This window comes from Scleropages formosus, chromosome 7 (genome assembly GCF_900964775.1).
Source record: "Scleropages formosus chromosome 7, fSclFor1.1, whole genome shotgun sequence".
NCBI classification, from domain to species: Eukaryota; Metazoa; Chordata; class Actinopteri; order Osteoglossiformes; family Osteoglossidae; genus Scleropages; species Scleropages formosus.
In genome coordinates this window covers 29,383,536-29,404,806 of record NC_041812.1, presented here as the reverse complement: position 1 = coordinate 29,404,806, position 21,271 = coordinate 29,383,536, and the positions used below count along the sequence as shown (strand labels likewise).

Genomic DNA, 21,271 nt, shown 5'->3' with positions numbered 1-21,271 from the left:
CAGGGAGCATGTTCAGATTTACACTGCCAAACCATTACATACGCTGCTGAGCCACTGACGGGGAAAGAGCGCTCCTTCATGCACAGTACAGTATTCCACTTGCTTCCAGGCGGTAAACATGCATTAGCCCAGAAAGAGCCGCTCTCTGCTTTTGTCGCCATCTTCGGGGCAAAGAAATTCATTCAACATCACAGAAAGCTCTTTAAACCCGCACATCTTCAGAGTATGGTCATTATTAGGGTTCATCCCATTATTAGCAGTTCCACTAGTTCAAAATTTCACACATAAACATGAAATAGTCCCGATTCCATTTCAACAATTTCATTGTTATGAAGAGGGGAATTGTTTTCGGGGACATTGCAACAGTTTAAATATAACTTTTGTTTAAAGAGACATATTCAGTATTAAAACTCATAACATAAAATGAATAAAACAACAAGTATACAACTCATTTGGGGAGGCGGCAGTGTTACCCTAATACAGGTGGTCCCCGATTTACAATGGGGTTTTGTTCCCCGAAACCCATTATAAGTCAAAAGTATCGTAAGTCGAAATTCCATTTAATACACCTAATACACACCTCTGCGTGACAGAATGAGAGATGCGGATCGCTGTCGCTGCCCAGTATCATGAGAGAGTATAAAGCCCCAATTGTAGGTGGCACGGTGGCTCAGTGAGTAGTGCTGCTGTCTCACAGCATCTGGGTGGTGCAAGAGGATGTGGGTTCAATCCCTACCCAGTCTGTGTGGAGTTTGCATATTCTCCCCTATGTCTGTGTGGGTTTCCTCTGGGTGCTCTGGTTTCCTCCCAAAGACAAGTTGTTCAGGTCCCCTGCAGAGAGAGAGAGAGAGAGAGTGAGTGTGTGTTTCACTGATGTATGGATGAGTGACCCCTTGTAGTAATGTATCTAGCAGTGTAAGTTACCTTGGTAAATAAGGTGTGTGAGCTGGTAATGCTACATAGTATCCATTGTAAGTTGCTTTGGAGAAAAGCAAGCATCTGCTAAGTGAATAAATGTATTGCCTGCTCAGTCCCAAATTTGAAGTATGGTTTCTATTAAGGGGGTGCGGTGGCGCAGTGGGTTGGACCGCAGTTCTGCTCTCCGGTGGGTCTGGGGTTCAAGTCCCGCTTGGGGTGCCTTGCGGCGGACTGGCGTCCCGTCCTGGGTGTGTCCCCTTCCCCCTCTGGCCTTACGCCCTGTGTTGCCGGGTAGGCTCCGGTTCCCCGTGACCCCATATGGGACAAGCGGTTCTGAAAATGTGTGTGTGTGTGGTTTCTATTAAATGTCTATTGCCAGCTCACCATTGTAAATTGGGGACCACTTATAGTACTTCAGTCTACTGAGGACTCTAATGTGATCAAGGTGCTTTCTTGGCTATTTGAGTTATGTCATGTGTAAATACAGTAAGATACAGGCACTCCCCGGGTTACGAACATCCAACTTACATACAACACGTAGTTACAAACCACCCCATTACTGACCAGAAGGTGATGCTTTGGTCAAACTTAAGTAACAATCAAATAAAAACTTCATAATTAAGCCTATTACATTAAAAATTGAGTTACAGTACATGCAATGGTTCATGATAACAAACATGCATCAAAACATTGCGCGTCTACAGCGGTTCATTGGCTCGTGGGCAGGGCATGTGAGCCCCAGGTTGGACAAAGACTTCCTTCTTTTCAGTCGGACCACGTTGCTGTTAACAGTGACTCGTGTGTTCCTGTATTTGGCTTTAATTTTTTTTTTTGTTTTTACCCTCCTAACCATGGCACCGAAGCGTAAATGTGATACAAGTGATGGTGATGCATCCAAGAAAATAAACGATCACGACTGAAACTAAAGTGGAAATAATAAAGCGATCGGAAAAGGGTGAAACGCTATCTCACTCGACACAAGCCCCCCCCGCGTTGTCAAACCTACCTCGCTTTGCTCTTCCCAGTCCTGTTCCTCATCATTCCCCAGTCACGTTCCATGTCTCTTTGATAACGACCGCTCACCTTGTCCCTCGACCACAATTTCGGATCCCCGCCTCTGTTCAGGTCGCCGATCGATCGACCATTCGCCCATCCCTGACCACGGGAACACGTCTAATCTTTTGATTCTGAATAAACGATCCTGCACTTGGGTCCAGCCTCCTCCTTGTCCTCTGTTCATCATATAACATTTTATTATTTCTTGTCTAGAGGGGGGCACGGTGGCGCAGTGGGTTGGACCACAGTCCTGCTTTCCGGTAGGTCTGGGGTTCGAGTCCCGCTGGGGGTGCCTTGCGATGGACTGGCGTCCCGTCCTGGGTGTGTCCCCTCCCCCTCTGGCCTTACGCCCTGTGTTACCGGGTAGGCTCCGGTTCCCCGTGACCCTGTATGGGACAAGCGGTTCTGAAAATGTGTGTGTGTGTGTGTGTGTGTGTGTGTGTGTGTGTGTGTGTATTTCTTGTCTCTCTTTACTATGAATACTGCAGTTACACTTGTTTTTATTTTTACATCATTACATTGTATTATTATTACAATTGTTACATTAAAGATGTTAGTGTATCCAAAGTGTTTATGTACTGTTTTTATGCTTTGTAAGGTACACGATATATCATTATCATTTCCTAAGACAAAGATTTGACAAACTGACGTTAGATACCCACCATACCTAACTGTTTCGACTTACGTCAAAATCCAACTTATAGACAAACTGAGGACACGAAACTCGTTCGTAATCCGGGGACTGCCTGTAACGCAGAGCCCGCACCCGAGACCCATGTGCGCTCTATTTGATAACAAAGCGGCGCTCGGCACCGCCTCCCTTTCGAAAAGTGGGTGGGCATTTGATGTAACTTCCGCTTTCGTCACGCCTCGCGCTCACTTGCTAGTGTGCAGGGACACGGTGTTTTGATAACAGAGCTGGGTGTCCGTGCCCGGGTGGGCGGGGCTTCGTGTGGTCTCGAGCCTTCAAAGATGGCGGCGTCCGGGGAGATAAGCTTGGAGGTTCTGCCGTCGGATCCTCTGTTGCTCATCATGTCTTTCCTCGACTTTCGGGATCTGATGAGGTGAAGAAGCTTCCTGCAGGCGGCGTGGCAGGGCGACTGGGAGCGCACGGAGCCCCGACGCCGACCGGAAGTCCGACTTAGTTTGCGGCACTGTTTGTGCGGGGCTCCCGGCCTGTACCGTAGTAGCCGCTCGGCTCTGTGTCCCGCTTCCATCACTTGGTCAGAGAGTCAAAGTTACACATTTTCAACGCGTGTCTGAAGCCGCCTCACATTTTACCGCGAACGGATGTTTCCGCGCGAGGAGCGCGACCTGCATTCGTCAGCCGCGGTGTCACTGACTCGTTTGCCCGCGCGTGACGGTTTTGTTTTCATGAAAAGCACCTCACACAGTTGAGTTGCACTCCTATAAAAGTACTATTTAAGGAGACCAGTGCCAGAAAAAGTGCTCCTAAACTCCGTCACTTAGAGCGGGTTCTGCTTGTCACGTTACTACAACTTGTCGTCGTCGTCATTTTTTGTTAGTATATATTGTTGTTATAATACCGCCGGTAGTGAGTAGTTACTCGGGTGGGGGGTGCAGTGGCGCAGCGGGTTTGACCGGGTCCTGCTTTTCGGTGGGTCTGGGGTTCTAGTCCCGCTTGGGGTGCTGGCTTGCGACGGACTGACATCCCTGCCCTGCCCTGCCCTGGGTGTGTCGCCTTGCGCCCTGCCTGCGTTACCGGGTTAGGCTCCGGCTCGCTGCGACCCCGCTTGGGACGAGTCAGTGGTTTCAGACTCGTGTGTGTGTGTGTGTGTGTGTGTGTGTGTGTGTGTGTGTGTGTGTGTGTGTTCGTGTGTTCGTTCGCTCCTCGGGTTCCTTTCTCGGGCACAACAACCTGAAGTAGTTTAAAGCACAGCCCCGCCGTTACACCGTTCCGTCTGTCACACACACAGCGCTTCGAGCGGAAACGTGTCTCCGCGAGTTATGTGCGCATGTCAGTGGAGTTTACTGGATACTTATATACATTATATATCGTGCAGTTTATTATATACCGGATACTTGGATATTGGATATTTATGCACTGAATACTTATAGTGGAATTTATATACTAGATACTTTATTATACAGTGGAGTTTATATACTGAATACTTTATATACATTATATAGTGGAGTTTATATACTTGATTCTTTACATGCAGTACTGTGCAAAAGTTTTAGGCACTTAGGGGGGGAAAAAAGCTGCAAAGTGAGAATGCTTCCAAAAGTAATGCTCTTAATTAATAAACTTCCTGCAAAGCTTAGTAACCGTCCGTCATCAGCGACTGCTTGGGTCCCGCTTGGCCGGGTCCCGCTTCGGGCGCTTTGCGGTGGACTGGCGTCCCATCCTGGGTGCGTCCCCTCCCCATTCAGCCTCGCGCCCTTTGTTGCCGGGTTTGGCTCTGGTTTGCCGTGACCCCGCTCACTACATGCGGTCTCTATATATGTGTGTGTTTGTGTAATTTCTTTAACCACATACAGAACCCTTACTGTAATAGTGTAACTTTATGCAAAAGGAACACTTTGCAATCTAAAATATGCTCTTTCCCCTTCACACTAATGCAGGAGACATTAAATAACCATCTAAAACAAATATTTTTGTGAAACGTCTAAGTGCCTAAGTCTTTTGCAGTACTGTATAGTGGAGTTTATACAGTGGATAGAGAAATAAATAAATGTAAATGGATACTTTATATACTGTATAGTGGACTTTATATACTGCTTCTCTTCTTCCCACCACAGCTGCAGTTTTGTGAGCCGCCGTTTGCACGAGCTGTCGAGTCACAATCCACTGTGGAAAAGGCTCTGTCACAAGTACTGGCTCCTCTCCGAGTAAGAGTCATCTCTCACTCGCTCACTGGCACGTCCGAACACTGAGCACATGTGACGTTTCCGCTAAATGAATACGTGTACAAAGTATGTTTTGGCACAGCCGATAGTGTAGTTGTTAGAGCTGCTGCTTTTGGATCCAAAAGTCACAGGTTTGATTCCCACCTCTGGCCGTAGTACCCTTGAACAAGGTTCTTACCCTGAATTACTCCAGTGAGATTACCCAGCTGTGAATTGAAGACTTTGTCATTGTACTGCTATGCAGTACAACAACATTATAGTGGTACTCCCTGAGTTCTTTAGACAACAATATAAAACATAAACACTTAAGTATAAAAATTGAAAATCAAACAATAATAATGATAATAGAATAATAATAATTAGTAACAATAATACTGTGATATAGATTTATTTACTGTATATACCCCTGCACAGGCACTTTTCTCTTTCTTGCCCTCTGAAAAGCAGCTCAGGTCTATTTGAACCCGAACTGCTAGATTCAGAGAGAGCTTTTATCTCAATGCTGTAAGAATGTTCAACACACACTAATGTGCAATATCAATAATGATAGTGGACTTTACACTGACTGATCCTTCCAAGCACATCACTTGCACTGTCATTTTATTGAATGGTGATTCTTTTGCGTATTTATTGTTATCCTTGTATATGTGTGTGTGTGTGTATATATATATATATATATATATATTTTTTTTTTTTTTTTTTTTTTTACTTAGTACTACTATCTGCTGTATTTTGTTTGTCCATAGTCTGTGGAGAAACATTCAAGCAAGAATTTCGTAGTACTTTGTACACAGTATTTGTACTTATGACAAACTTTGAACTTGAACTTAAGTAGATAATACAGTATGATACACTGAAAATGAGACAGCGTTCAGCTGTTTCACAGCTCTGGGAAAGAAGCTGTTTTTCATTCTTGTGGTGTGTGAGCGAATTGTCCTGTATCGCCTTGCAGAGGGGAGCAGGTTGAAGAGGTGGTGTGCAGGGTGAGTGGAGTCCCTGATAATTTTGGAGGCTCTGCTCTGACATCTGGACAGATAAATGTCCTCGACTGCCGATAGCCATGTGCCGATGATGCTCTGAGCCGTCCTGATGACCCGTTGCAGAGCCTTCTGTTCTTCTCTTGTGCAACTGTCGTACCACGCTGTAATGCAGTATGTCAGCACACTTTCCACTGCACAACGGTAGAAATTCCCAAGAAGATCCTGGGGCAGTCTTGCACTCCTCAGTCTTCTCAAGAAATAGAGGCATTGTTGTGCCTTTCTAATGACAGTAGAGGTGTGTGTGTGGCCCAAGAGAAGTCTTCTGTAATGTCCACCCTGAGGAATTTGAAATCTGGGAGTCTCTCCACAGCCTTGCCATTTATGAGCACAGGACTCAGGTCAGTTCTCCTTTTCTTCCTGAAGTCCACCACAGTCTCCTTTGTCTTCCTAGTGTTAAGAATGAGATTGTTGACAGAGCGCCAGGCTGTCAGGTTTCATACCTCCTCCCTGTATGCAGTCTCATCAGTGTTTGTAATCAAACCAATGACTGTTATATCATCTGCGAACTTCACAATGGTGTTTGTTGTGTGGGCAGGTAGACAGTCATGAGTGGAGAGTGCATACAGCAAAGGACTCAACACACATCCCTGCGGAACACCAGTGTTCAGGGAGAGAGTGGAGGATGTGTGCTTTCCTAACCTAACGTTTTAGGGACAGTTGGTCAGGAAGTCCAGAGTCTACCTGCAGATGGCTGTCCTTAGGCCTAGGTTGTGGAATTTGAACTCCAGTACTTTGGGGATGACTGTGTTGACGGCCGAACTGAAGTCAACGAAGAGCATTCTGACATATGTGTTCAGCCCATCCAGGTGCTTGAGGGCAGTGTGGAGGACAAGGCAGATTGCTTCCTCTGTTGAACTGTTTGCCCGATAGGCAAACTGATGCTGATCCAGAGTGGCAGGAATGATGCTTTTAATATGTGCCAGAATCAGCTTCTTGAAGCACTTGGATATCAAGAGAGCGACAGTCATCGGGCGACAGTCATTCAGGGAACTCACATTTTGCTGTTTGGGAATGGGCGCAATCGATGTAGTTTTGAGGCAGGTGGGGACAACGGCGCCAGTCAAGGAGAGGTTAAAAATGCTGGTGAAGACTTCTGTCCTCGATAGTGTCTAATGTCGGCAGTTGATGTTGGTAAGGTGGCAGTGTAGGCTTAACTGTTTCCCTACTATAGTTGTCTGTGTCAAAGTGGGCAAAGTGCAAATTGAGCTCCTCTATTATGGATAGATTACCATCTATAGGTAAATTATCATTCCTTTTGTAGCCTGTGAGAGCTTGTATGCCTTGCCACATATGTCAGGGGCTGTTGTTGTTATCACTGTCCTCAATCCTGAGTTTAAGGTTCAGTTTTGCTGCATTAATGCTTTGCTTTAGATTGGCCCTGGCTAAACTATAGGCTGCTATGTCACCTGTCCTGTAAGCAGCATCTCTTTCGTCTGGTAAACTCCTGGTCCGTTTGGTCATCCAGGGTTTCTGGTTGGGGAACAAACGGCTTTTCTTAAGTAATTAATGTAGGGCAGGCCAGATGTGTAAATTGGTAAGTAACTGTAGGCAGATCAGTGCTGTAAATCACTTTGGAGAAAAGTGTCAGCTGAATGAATGAATGTAAAGTGTCTGTTTTTCACTCATCATGAACAGCTCTTGATAGTCAGTGTAAGTTGCCAGTGTCCACCTGCTCCGGTCAGCACAGCACCTCTTAGCTTTCATCTTTCGTTTCATAATGTCACATCATTTAACTTTACTGTCATGGCACATGTGTTGTTGCAGCCGTGGTTAAAAATCTTGCATGGAATAGTTTCTCGTGCACCGGGCGCGTCTCACGAAATTCAGAGAGAGTTGGTCGCAAGTAGATGCTAATAGGTTGTAGGGCTTACAGCAATGTGGAGTTAAACTTTACTTCATTTTCACAGTTGTCAGGGAAATGAGAGCATTGAATCACCTTTGATCAGCAGTACAATTCCTGTAAACATTGAGGTTCTCTCAAAATTGCATGGCTTACATTTACTTAATAGTGACCTTTGCTTTTTCCACGTGCATATTTACATTTCATTCATTCATTCATTCATTCATTCAGTGACTTTCTCCAAAGCCACTTGTAATGTTCAGATACCTGCAATAACTGAGCCATTTGAACTGATGGGTGTAACACACTGGAGAAATTCAGGGTAAGTGTATATGATTAACGATTATTTATTCAAGATTCAAGTGTTTGTCATATGTACAGTAAACAGTTTGTTACACCATACAATGAAATTCTTACTCTGAATCCTCTCAGCAGCCTGTGACATAGAAGGACATAAGGAAAGAAAATATAAGGTGTAAATCATAAATTTACAAAATTACTATTAGTGCAAAATCCAATTTATGCAATTCATTAAGCTTTAAATAACTCCTCAGTCTGCCAGTATAAATGTAATCCATATAGTGCATTTAATTGAATGTGAACAACTGTAATTCCAGTGGTTATTCAGAATTGCTTAATTTTCTGTTTGTCGGCCTAGTAACACACTTCTGTAGAACTTAATTTGTTTGTTACATGGTGTCATTGCAGTTGGTTTCATGAATTTTCTTTTGCTTTGATGTGTCAGTGGTCAGTTTAAAGCGTATTTTCAAAGTGTGCAAATGTTAACTTATTCACTTTTAAATAAACGTGAATGTCACAGTTGCATGTGTGTTTTGCGATGTCTATCGATCAGGTCAGACAAATGTGAGAAAGGTCAGACATGGAAGGACCTCTTCCAGGAGTTCTACACTGACATGGGTCGCTACATTGACCACTACAGTACTCTGAAGACCGCCTGGGACAGCTTGAAGGGCTACTTGGAGAAGAAATGCCCCAGGATGATCACATCCCTTAAAGGTGCTCCACTGAGGACCCACACTGCACTCCGGTTGTTATATCTTGACCTGTTTAGCCATACCTTGAGCTAGTGCTTTGCTTACCATCTTATTTTGCATCACTTGTCTTTACCGTGCTTTTATTTTTAGTGCTTTTCACATTGAATACCGAACTTATGATGCTGCAGTAATATATGTTTTTGGGCCTGCTGCAAGCAGTTACACACAGACAGAAACATAAACAGATATTTTCATCCAAAGATGGTTATTGTTAAGTGGTCAATGTTTTGTTCTTCCATATAATATATATTTTTTCCTTTCTGTTCTATGTTTGAATAGAGGGTGTAAAGGAGGAAGAGCTGGATGCAATTGAAGCCCAGATTGGCTGCAAACTTCCCAACGACTATCGTTGCTCCTTCCGGATACACAATGGGCAGAAACTGGTGGTGCCGGGGTATTTGGAAACACTTTTTAGTTGATTAATCATGGTTTTGGAGTATGAGAAGTGGGAAGGAGATGTATACAAAAACATGACATGTGTGTATTGTGCTGTATTGTAATAAGGAGCATCGGCTGGGTGACCTGTGCTCACAAGTTCCTAACCTGGACCCAGTTTATAATAATTCCCTTTTTGAGCAAATGGAATTTGTACATCATGCTGCTTGCCACACAGTTATGAGAAAAGCATCTTAAAGGCAAATGAATAATAGTTTATAAGTAGAGAACTACAGGCAGTCCCCGGATTATGAACGAGTTTCGTTCCTAAGTCTCTTTAGGTCAGATTTGTACATAAGTGGGAACAGTAAGGTACGGTTTGTATCTAACGTTACTTAGTTAAATGTTTGTCTTGGTTTATATTATATCGTTTACCTTTCTATGCATAAAAAAAAACATTAAAGAAGCACTTCCAGATACACTTAAACATCTTTAATGTAACAGTACAATAATAATACTACAATGTAATGAAGGAATTATAATAATGATGATAAATGTAACTGCAGTATTTATAATAAAGAGAGAGGGAGGAGGAGAGAGAGAGTGTGTGCGCATGCAGGTATGAAGAACATTAAAGAAACTTTAATGTTTGCTTTTCCAACGTTGGCGTTTCACCTTTTTCTGATCGCTTTATTTATTTCCACTTTAGTTTCAGTCATGATCGTTTTCCTTTTCTTTGATGCATCACCATCACTTCCATCACATTTATGCTTTGGTGCCATGGTTATGGGGGTAAAAACAAAAAAAGAAAGCCAAATACAGTAACACATAAGATGCTTAACGGTAATGTGGTTCATGTCATACTGAGTGCGCAGAAGACTGAGGTAGGTGTGTGTGTGTGTGTGTGTGGGGACCCAATCGCGGGATCTTCGTTGTAGGTACGCAAGGAAGCTGGCGAGATACGTGGTCAGGGACAGGTTTGGGTCGGTCGATGCACAAATGTTGATCTTGGGGCAAATGCAGAGTCGTGGTTGAGGAGGCAATGCCTGCGTCGGGAGCCGTGGATGTCAGGAACGGAGAACGAAGGATTGAGGTGAACGAGGGGCTTGGAAAGGTGGGTGGGTTGTCGTGGGTTCACTCGAGAGCCCTGAAGAGATGGTTTTCTCAAATAAGATTTCGCAACCAGGGTGTGCAGGTGCGGCTTCTTTATACCCCGCTGCTCTGATTTTGGACAGGTGCGGACATTCGAGAGAAGGTTGTAGGTGTCTCAGTCTAACTGAAAAGAAGGAAGTCCTATCTCGGGCTCATGTGCTCAGCCCATGAGCCAATGAACTGCTGTAGATGCGCATGGTTTTGATGCAAGTTGCAAAGTAGTGCCCGTTTGTTATTACAAATCATTGTATGTAACTTGAATTTTTAATATAATAGGCTTTACAGTAGGAGGTTCAAAACTACAGGTTGTATGCAAGTCGGACGTTCGTAACCTGGGGACTGCCTGTACAGTATATCGCAAGGAGTATGCAGCGCCCAGGTGCCACCCAGCCATTTTCCGTCAAAGCAGGTTCTCCTGATCAAGCCTGACACTCCCTTAAGTGAGTTTTATCTCCAGGTTTTCATGTATGCATTTGATTCTGTAGTGTATTATATCTTTGGATTTCGACAATGGGGCGCCACGGTGGCACAGCGATGCCGCCTCATGGCATCTGGGTGATGTGAGAGGACCTGGCTTCGGTCCCCACACAGTCTGCATGGAGTTTGCCTGTTCTCTCTGTGACTGTGGACGTCTTTGTGGTGCTCCGGTTTCCTCCTGCAGTCCAAAGACATGCGGTTCAAGTGAACCGGTAGTGTTAAATTAGATGTTAAGATGTATGTCACTTTGGAGAAAGCGTCTGCTAAATGAATAAATGTAAATGGAAATTGCCCCTAGTGTGTAAACGGTGAAGTGTGTGTGTGTGTGTGTGTGTGTGTGTGTGTGTGTGTGTGTGTGTGTGTGTGTGTGTGTGAGGCTACCCTGCGATGGACTGACGTCTTGTCCAGGGTGAGCGAACCCTCGGTCTTGTGCCAAATGCTTCCGTGATTGCTTCTGGTTCATTTCAAGCCTAATACTTATCAAGTGTTGTTTATATAACCTGCCATTAACTTGTTTGGGGGACTAGTGGCTGAATTTGACCTCAGAACCACATAATTTTTTTCCCCATGTAAAGTAATGGCAGTTTAGCCCTTTACTTAATTTACTGGCATTTCTAAGGGATGCTTTCAGCTCCAAAACAGGGGTAAAGATGTTAGTAAAAAGTCTTACTGTTGCACTTTTGTACGCTTTCGCAGTGCTTCCTCTGGACAGGCTTTAAAATCAGCCAGTTTTCTTTGCTTAGCATCTCATATGTGCAACCACATATCTCTTTTTGAATATCCCATTTGTTTGCCCACTTCCTTTTACCAGTGAATGAACCAAAGCAAAGAAATACAGTATTCCTGTTAAGGGACCAGAGCAGCTATTGTTGGGTTGTAAGAATGAGATATTGTTCTGTAATATTTAAAAAAATAAAAAATCTCTCCCTGATTGACTTTGCAGACTAATGGGCAGCATGGCCCTCTCCAACCACTACCGCTCCGAGGACCTGCTGGACATCGAAACGGCAGCTGGCGGCTTCCAGCAACGCAAGGGCATGAGGCAGTGCTTGCCCCTCACTTTCTGCTTCCACACAGGGCTGAGCCAGTACATGGCCCTGGAGAGTGTGGAGGGACGCGTTCGCGGCGAGATCTTCTACCAGTGTCCGGTAACACTGCTACTTCCCCTATATTCTCAGTGCCAGAAATGCTGCTTATGCTCTGATATTCCTCCAAAGTGTGAAATTGACTTTTTCATCTGACAAGACTGTATGTAGAAAACATACATATATGTATATATTTAAAAAAAAAAAAACATAAGTTCTGTTAGTTCTTTTGCATGGTTTTGTTACAGGGACTAACCACTTCAGTCTTCTGCTGTCCAAAAGGGCTAATACTCTGTGTACTTTATTTTGCAGGACCAATTAGCCCAAGACCCATCTGCAATTGACATGTTTATTACAGGTGGGCTTATTTAATTTTTAATTTAATATTTAATTTTTATGTTGATGATCAGGTATGTTAGAGCAAAAAAGTCTGAATTAATTGCTCATTTGAGCAGGTACCGGGTAGAACAGTACGTTTCATAAAGTTGTCTCTAATGATTCCATAATTTTGCATAACGGATGTCAGGCTGCCTGTATTTGATGGAGGAAAGTACACTTCAAAAGCAAGCCACACTTTAATGTATTAAAATATTTTTTGAAGAACATCTTGTGCACTTGGATAAACAGCTACCTTGAATCGACACAGTACAAGTATAATTGAATAAATAAAGCCCGCAAGAAACTGTACCTTCTTTAATAATGCATGCTGAAGGCCTAAAAGCTTTCTGGCCTCCTGGGTTGAGGTGCAGTGTAATTGCATTCTTTCTCTAGCATGGTCATGATCCCTGGTCAGATATGGTCAGTGTAGTCTGTCTGTGAAAGGGACATTTTCGAAGTCAATGGCTCTTTGCTTTGTGTTCCACTCTAGGGTCCAGCTTCACTGATTGGTTTACCTCATATGTGCACAACGTGGTAACGGAGGAGTATCCCATCATCCGGGACCAGATCTTCAGGTTCGATAACGCCTTGTCGGGTTAAGTCCATGGAAATCAAGTGAATCACGTCATCGCACTCATTGTTAGACTTGAACACACCTTACTTTAAACTGTTGTACGATTTGTGAAAGAACTTGATGTAAGGGTAGTTAACTTTTTCTAATCTAACTTTTTGTGAACTCTATGTGTAGCCTTGCTCAGACTTGCTCGGCCTCTTTTCTCTAGGTATATCCATGATAAGGAGTGTGTTGCCACCACTGGGGACATCAAAGTGTCCGTATCTACCTCGTTCCTCCCCGAGCTCAGCTCCATTCACCCCCCGCACTACTTCTTCACATACAGAATCAGGTAAAAGGGCTTCTGCTGATCTTTTATGAGACGTCGCTACGTTTATGTCCATGTGTGGTGCTCAGGCCTGTGCTGCTCTGGCAGGCTGCCCTGTGGCCCATGAGGGTCATCACACGTTCTTTAGTTACGAATTATTTAACACACACAGTGCTGTCATCAGCTAATGGCAATAACTGTAACCGTAAGGTGGTTTCACACTAAAAATGATTAGTGGTCTCTTATACATTAGGTTTTTAAAAAATAATTAGTTTGCAGGAAGGCTCAGGTGCGAACGATACTGCAAGAATTTAATTGAATAAATAAAATACTGTCGAACCAGTCAATAAGACCATGATAATGGCCACGTTTTTTTTTTTTTTTTTTCCTTCTCCCTCCCATGTTTTGCAATCATCTGTGTTACTCTCCTGGTGAAATGGATTCACTGTTGACCCCCTTAGGATTGAGATGGCCAAGGATGCCCTACCAGAGAACACTTGTCAGCTGGACACACGCTACTGGAAGATCACCAATGCTAATGGGAATGTGGAGGAAGTGAGGGGACCTGGTGTGGTAGGTAAGAGACCCTCCTGCCCCCATTGTCACACATCAGTGTTAGTTCCTTTCCCTGTTTATAGTGTAACTTCTGTTACTTTCCAAACCCATTATTGTTATCTGTGAATTTAGCCTTTGAGTCTCTGCTCATTTCCATGGTTTGAAGACATCAGCTCGGGCGAGTATTTTAAAGTGTTTGTCAGAAGAAAAAACCATCGGTAAAAAAGAATTACATTTTTCTGTGCAAAGGCTTCACACGTTTGAATCCGACTTCTGCGGTTGATATTTTGATAAAGGTTCTTACCTGAATTGAGTATAAATTGCAGTGGAATTTCTTATGTAACAACATAAATCACCTTGGAGAAAGGCGTCAGTTAAAGGCGAGTAATAGCGTAATCACTTGTGGACGTGCTGTGAGGCCTCATCTCTCCCAAGCATTTAATACCTTCATTTCTTGTGAAATGTAACCGTGTAAAGGGTATTGTGTGTGTGTGAGGCTGCTAAACCAGCTTCTTGGCACAGGTGAGTTCCCGGTGATGTCGCCTGGGAAGGTGCACGAGTACGCCAGCTGCACCACCTTCTCCACCACCTCTGAGTACATGGAAGGACACTACACCTTCCATCGCCTCAAGAACAAGGAGGAGCTCTTCAATGTCACCATACCCCGCTTCCACATGGTCTGCCCACCATTCCGCAAGTCTGCAGTAAGGATGGTAAGACTCCTAGGACATTTTTAAGAAAGAAAAACCAATGCTGAATTTCTCAACTCTTGAGCACGATCCCTGGCTGATTATGAACTACAAGGACTCGGTCTAAACCCTCTCTTATTCTTTTTCCTTGGCTCCTTCAGCACGGCTCAGTGAGTATTTCAGGCACGACATCCAGCGATAATTCATCTGACACAGATGGCTTCGATGCAGATGAGCATGGGTTCATGAGCGTGGGTGACCCCGACCCTACAGATCGCTGCCCTCGCCATATCTGAAACATTTTTCTACTAGAGGACTCTTGATCCAAACTGGGGAGGAGAGGGGAGCGAAAGACTTCTGGGTTCATTTTCTCGCAGCCTCTGTAATTCATTTAAAATCCTGTCTTTTTACAGTCCACCTTCCTGAGGTCTGAGAGCTGGTGTCCCCTGACCACTTACCTCGTACCCATTGTATGTGAGCCAGTAAATGCCTGCTTTTTCCTCCTCATTTTCATTCTTTCCTTGCAAAAAAGGAGAATTGCAGGGTCACATTTTTGACAACAATGACAGCATTTTGAAAACTTTTTTTTTTTGGTGGTAAGTGTAGGCTCTAGAAAGTGCAGAGAAGAGCATTAAACTAATAAAAAGGTATTGACACAGAGCTGAAATGGGATCTGGGGGGGTTCCATATGGCTAAATCACCATACCCAGCACAGAAATTGTCTTTTGTACATTAAAATCAGGTCATTGCTGTGGTTATTGTTGGATGTGAAGCACTGCGTGAGCAGTTTTTCGGACTTGCGCTGATCTTCGGGAAAAAACCAAGCTAATTGTAACAGTGCACTGTTGGGTTAGGGTAACGGGTGGTGCAAAATGCAAGCCGAGCTTTAGAATCCATACAGAGATTTTGTGGTACAGTCAGTGTGGTTGCAAGACACCGTGAATAAGGGCTCAACGAAATGTGGAATTTGAGTGTACCATGTATGTGGAATGTGTACGAGTGCAATAGACAGGCATAAATTGAGCAAATTGATGTAATGGAGGCTGTTAGCGCTGGCATCCAGAGACACACTGAGGCTTTTCTGCCTTTTTTTTTTTTCTTTTTTTGGAATGTTCTTCACGACCTGTCGTACCACGATGTCTTGGCAAAGCTTGAACTTCAGTGCTTAATACATACTGAACCCTTGTAGATTTAGTATTCATAAAATCTGCTTTGGAGTTACTTCTCGGACGCTTGCCCAGCTTTTCTTTGATCGCCCAGCTCTCTGTGCCTGACACGTTCCGCAGTTTGCTGTAATAAAACAACCATGGTAATTTAGTTTTCAGATGGGTATTTTGAAAAGACAGTTCCATATAACTTTTTTTTGCGATTGAGGTGGTGACAAGGTTCATGCTTGTTTCATAGATGGGTAGATGAGGACAAGGTTTGTTATACATTAGAGGTCTTCTCTCAAAGCAGCTGAGTTTCTGTGGTGGGTGGGTTGTTGCCTTTTTTTGTTGTTTTTTTTTTTTGAGTTTCTCAAGGTTTTGTTGCAGGAACACCTGTTTGCGCACAACCATTTCTCACAGTTACCTGTTGTTAGTGTCTCAAGATTTTCAGCAGATACATGGGTCTTGTTGAGGCAGCAGTGACTTTCAGGTCTGCCAAAGTCACCAAAGGGAAAAGCCTTTAATTTCCCTGCGAGACCCAAGGCCAACATATCAAGTAGATGAAACATTTTTTCCACATTTTCTAAATCCTAAAATAAAGTGGTAATGCTCACCTGAGTTTGTAAATAGAACTGGCCGTGATCATCATCTGAGTCAGACAGGTTAGACTTTAATATGGTAGGAGCAATATGTAAAACATTTGGTTTTATTTTCCCTGCTGTTTTGTTAGGTGGAAAGAGTTAGCTTTGTGATTTCATCATATATTTTATTTGTAAATTTCAGTGACTGTGATGATGAGTGATGTAATGAATTTATTGCACATGCCAATTTTCTAGCTGATTTTATCAGTAAGGACTACTTCCGGGTGTGTACATTTTAAAATGGGAATTTCATTGAATTACCTAAGTGTTTTCTTTCTTGTTAAAGCTGTGCAATAAATTTAGTCCAATCTGTTACTCCAGTTCTCTTGTTTGATTTGTGTTAAGATGCTTTGTTAATGCCTTTTTGTTTGAAAACATGAAAGAAAAATCAGGTTTTTTTTTTTTTTTTTTTTTTTTTTTTTTTTTTAAATGTCCAGGAAATTTAAATAAATGCTGTATGTTTGTTTTCAAATGGTTATGTTCAGTGGTAATATGGTGTGTCATACAGTATGATTTTTTTTTTTGGGAGATTTTTCACAAAAATGACAAAACATGTTTCTGGTGATGGTTAACCAGAAAATTTAATTTGCATGGCTACATCATAAGTCTAATCGTCAGGATAATTATAAGTTAGTACTGAAAGTATTCACTGTCTATATGGCATTAGAGTAATAACTGAAAACCTAGATGTACATTTCTTCATTTACCTTTATATCCTATTACTGTGATATTTACACATATTCAGTGAGCAGACCTTTTCTGTAGACCTGACTATACAGTGCAGCCTGTTCTTTTTTTGTTTGGTCGCTGATCCAAACCAGACTGTGATGGAGAAGCTGAGTACAGATTCAATGACTGCTGTATAGAACTGAATCAATTCAATTTTCAATTCTATTTATTTTTATAGAGCGCTCTTTTCCCGCAGTGACACAGATCGCTTTAACACAGGCATAACGCAAGAAAAACAGATAGTCAGTCAACTCTCTTCTTAGTTTCTACCATAATATAGTACTTTTATAGAGCTATAGGTACGCCTACTGGCCACAGAGGAAAGGAACAAAAACTCCCAACTGAAGGTTGAGGGAGAAAAAAACCTCTGTGGGTTCACGGGCCAGTGGTTGCCCACCCCTCCTGGGCATTCTAGATAATTAATTGTAAGCGTGTTTAACAAGTAATAATGATATTGTTGCTAAATGGTATCTTGGATCCCCAGCTCAGCATGGAATGTCTCGTTCATCATGGCAGTTGGTCATCATTCTACGTCAGCATGGGATTCGTCTGTCACCAGCGGCCAGCCTCCGCAAGTCTTATGTAGCGAGGCAATGCTCAACAAGAAGAAAGAACAGAGTTAGTAATTAGTTAATTTATTATGCATTTTTATAATGGTGGTAAAAAACAACCAAGGCAAGTGGAATTACATTTCGAGGTGGAATGCCTGAGTGAACATGTAAGTCTTTAGTCGGGATTTGAAAACAGAAACAGACGGGGCATTTCTGACAGTAACTGGTAGACCATTCCACAGTTTAGGTGTTCTCTAACTAAAGGTGCGACCTCCTACTGGGGTCTTATTGATCACAGGTACATTAAGGTAACCTGCGTCTAATGAACGAAGATATCGTCCTGGGATTTAAGAATCAATAATCTCACAAAGGTAAGCCAGAGCAATGCCATGTACTGCCTTATAGGTCAAAAGAAGGATTTTATAGTCAACTCTAAATGTGACCAGGAGCCAATGTAACGATTTAAGTACCAGTGTTATATGGTCATACTTCGTAGTTCTAGTGACAATTCTCGCAGCAGCATTTTGTACCAGCTGTAGCCTGGATATAGTCTGGCATGGACAACCCAATAATAAATCATTAGAATAGTCCAGTCTGCTTGAAACAAAAGCATGAACCAATTTTTCAGCATCCTGTCTACATAGGAATCATTGTAATTTAGCTATGTTTAACTGAAGGAAGCATGACTTAGTCAAAGCATTTACTTGAGATACAAATGACAGCTTTCCATCAAGCAGCAGCAGCTCCTGTGTCAGGATGAGCTTCCTCACCTGGTACCTTTTTTGCTGGGCCTGTTTTGTGGTGGACACTTGGTTTTCCGCTTTAGGTCCCAAGAAATTGTAGATCCTAGGAGCTTAAAGGTGTTCACCACAGATACAGCATTGTTAAAAATGAAAAGGGGGGCAGTATTGGGAGGGGTCCTCCTGAAATCCACTGTCATCTCCACTGTTTTCAGTGTATTTAGCTCCAGGTGCTTCTCACTACACCAGAGGACCAGCTGTTCCACTTCCTGTCTATATGCAGACTCATCACCATTTCTGATGGGTCCTACTAGGGTTGTGTAACTTGTGTTGTCTGCATATGTAAGAAGCTATGTAGGTTGTCCTCTCAACATAGAACTCCAAATGCCACAAAAAGGTGAACATTTTCTCTTGACCAAACCTATAAGGCAGCAAATATTTCAGTCATACAATAACTGTACGGGAGACCAAAACATTGAGGGATCAAGTCTTTTTTTTTGAGAAAGATGCACAACCTGAATTCCTTGTATGAAATATCAAGCTGTAAACAGGTAAAGTTTTGCTGCATCTATTTCAGTCTTGTTGAAGAGACCTGAAAGTAGGCTGCTACACTCTTTAGGGTGTCTGGGGGCCTTTACACGTCTTTGCCAAAGACCTCGTTGGTGAAATGGATATTTTACAGTATCTGCTTTGACTTAAGCAGCAGTAAACATGACAACTGTTCTATACTTTTCACTTTCGCTGAGGGTTCAGACTAGAACAGTGCTGCTGCTGCTTCTTCGTCGAACACAAATGCAATCAGTGACATTCACAATGACTCTTTATGGACGTGTGTATGTTTCTCTCCACACTTGGATTGTGTTCTTTGTCCTAGGCTCAACGTTGCTTCATTGGTACAGTGCAACAAAAAGCCCGTCATTTACATTTGTTCATTTACCCAGAACTTGTCTCCAAAGTGACTTACTCTGATTTACCCATTCACCCAATGTTCCCAGTGTATGTTATGGGTACAGAAGGGTAGCCTACTGTGTGTGACTGGTCACTTCTTCCATTCGCTGCTCATCATGCTGTGACACAGCTGCAGCGTTGCTCGACTTTACGATGCTGTTTATGCACAAGTTTTGTTTGTGTTGAGGTTTTTCTTTTGTTCCCTTCCCTCATTGAGAAAAATCATAAGAGGACTGTGTCGGGCCAGAAAGATCCCTATTGATAGACGTGTGAGCTCATTGTGGGTGCAGAGCAGTGTGTTTGTGTCCTACAGGGAGGTTCTCTCTCATATTCTTTCTTTTCACTTCAGCACACACACTGTAGGCCTCCACATATACTGTATACACACACCGTACACTATATACAGCTGGGTTATACAGTACTGTATGTGCAGCACACTCACTGATGGCACAATTTCTAATTTATACTTGGGGCTTTTCATATTCTCTAGTGAGACAGGAATAATATTTCTTGCGTTAGGACCTTTTTTTACTTTTAGGTCCACATGGAAGTGATTTTGCAGGAAAGAACAGGAAAGTGTGTGTGTGTATGTGCGCTTTGCGCACGCATTAGCTGTAGGCCTTCTCCTTATTTTAACGGACAGTCTAGCTGTTGGTCCCTTAAGTTATTTTTTTAAGAGAAAGGGCAGCACATTTCTCTCGTATAGGGTTCAATCGAGAAGGGTAAATATTATTTTATACGTGCATGTATTATATTTGTTTATAACGAGTCTCAGTAAACGTCCACGTGCAGTGTAGCACTTTATTTAGGAGAACTTGCTAAGGGGACATCTTCTCAAGAACAACAAGTTGCCGTTCGAAGATGAAACAGACTAATTTGCATTTTAATTAATTGTAATGTTCAGAAAGAGCACTGCGGTGTTTTCCTCAGCTGTCACGTCCATCTCGCTGCTGGAACTCGGCTGAGGTTATTGTGGTCACTTTCAACGAGCACGCGGGAGTGCGTATGTGTGGTTAGTGCTCTCTCCTCATCTTCTGCTAGGGTTGCCAACCCCTGCAGAAGAAAGTAAGGGACACTTTTGGGTTCTTTATAGGAAAATAAGGGAGAGTATAAGGGGCACTTGGAATTTCTTTGTAGCTAATTGTAACAAACACGCCGAGGCGGCTGGGGAGGGGGGTGGAGACGGGGACAAGGGAGCCACAGCTGGGACTAATCACTACCACTATTTCTTCCCCCGGACTCGACAGTGAAAGAGAGTGATGGAGGAGGAGAGAGCACGAGCGAGAGAACGATCACGACCCCTGTACACCCTGAAGACTCTGCTTGCCAGGGTGGGGATAGACCTCATCGGGCCCTTAGAGCGGAGCGCGCGGGGTTTTCGGTTTGTGCTAGTGGTGGTTGACTACGCCACGCGGTACCCCAAGGCGGTTCCCTTGCGCAATATGACGTGGCACACGGTGGCAGAGGCGTTATTTAAAATATTCACTTGGGTGGGTGTTCCGAAGGTGATCCTCACTGATCAGAGCACCATGTTTATGTCTCGCACCCTCATGAATTTATATAAACTATTGGGAGTTCAGCCCGTATGCACCATCGTGTTCCACCCCCAAACCGACGGCCTGGTGGAGCGTTTTAACCGCACTTTGAAAAACATGATCGCGAAGTTCGTGGCTCATGACCCCAGGCACTGGGACCAGCTGCTGGACCGGTGCGTGAGGTGCCCCTGGCCTCCACAGGGTTCTCCTACTTCGAGTTGCTATATGGCTGACGTCCCCGAGGGGTTCTGGACATTGTGAGAGAGGTGTGGGAGGAGGGCCCCGGCCTCAGTAGAAATGAACTGCAGCATGTCCTCGACCTAAGAGAGGAGTTAAACGCTCTCGGACACCTGTCACGGGCGCACCTCCAACAAGCCCAAGACTGGCAAGCGTGCGCATACAACAGGGGGACGCAGTTACGTCACTTCACCCTGGGCGAAAAAGTACTCGTCTTGTGTCCCACTTCGCAGTCGAAATTGCTTGCTAAGTGGCAAGGGCCCTTTGAGGTCACATGGCGCATTGGGGCGGTCGATTATGAGGTCCTCCGATCCGACCGAGGTGGGGCAGGAATATCACCTCAACCTCCTGAAGCGCTGGCATGAGGCCC

The 21,271-nt window shown here is 43.6% G+C and overlaps 1 protein-coding gene across 1 annotated transcript; it reads left to right on the top strand.

Moving 5' to 3' along the window:
* Window positions 1–2,932: 2,932 nt before the first annotated feature.
* Window positions 2,933–16,476, top strand: fbxo3 (F-box protein 3). The gene is made up of 11 exons (XM_018743319.2): window positions 2,933–3,038; window positions 4,738–4,827; window positions 8,579–8,742; window positions 9,060–9,174; window positions 11,728–11,932; window positions 12,182–12,227; window positions 12,738–12,822; window positions 13,030–13,152; window positions 13,590–13,705; window positions 14,206–14,396; window positions 14,534–16,476. The coding sequence occupies exons 1-11, from the start codon at window positions 2,947–2,949 to the stop codon at window positions 14,666–14,668; spliced, it is 1,362 nt and encodes a 453-aa protein (XP_018598835.1). The 5' UTR covers window positions 2,933–2,946; the 3' UTR covers window positions 14,669–16,476.
* The last annotated feature ends 4,795 nt before the right edge of the window (window positions 16,477–21,271 follow it).

Bases quoted from the DNA above. Each gene is read 5' to 3' on its own strand.
- fbxo3 (XM_018743319.2), top strand. From the start codon at position 2,947: ATGGCGGCGTCCGGGGAGATAAGCTTGGAGGTTCTGCCGTCGGATCCT. The intron at 4,828-8,578 runs GTAAGAGTCATC...TCTATCGATCAG, and splicing joins AAGTACTGGCTCCTCTCCGA to GTCAGACAAATGTGAGAAAG. The intron at 12,228-12,737 runs GTGGGCTTATTT...GTTCCACTCTAG, and splicing joins AATTGACATGTTTATTACAG to GGTCCAGCTTCACTGATTGG.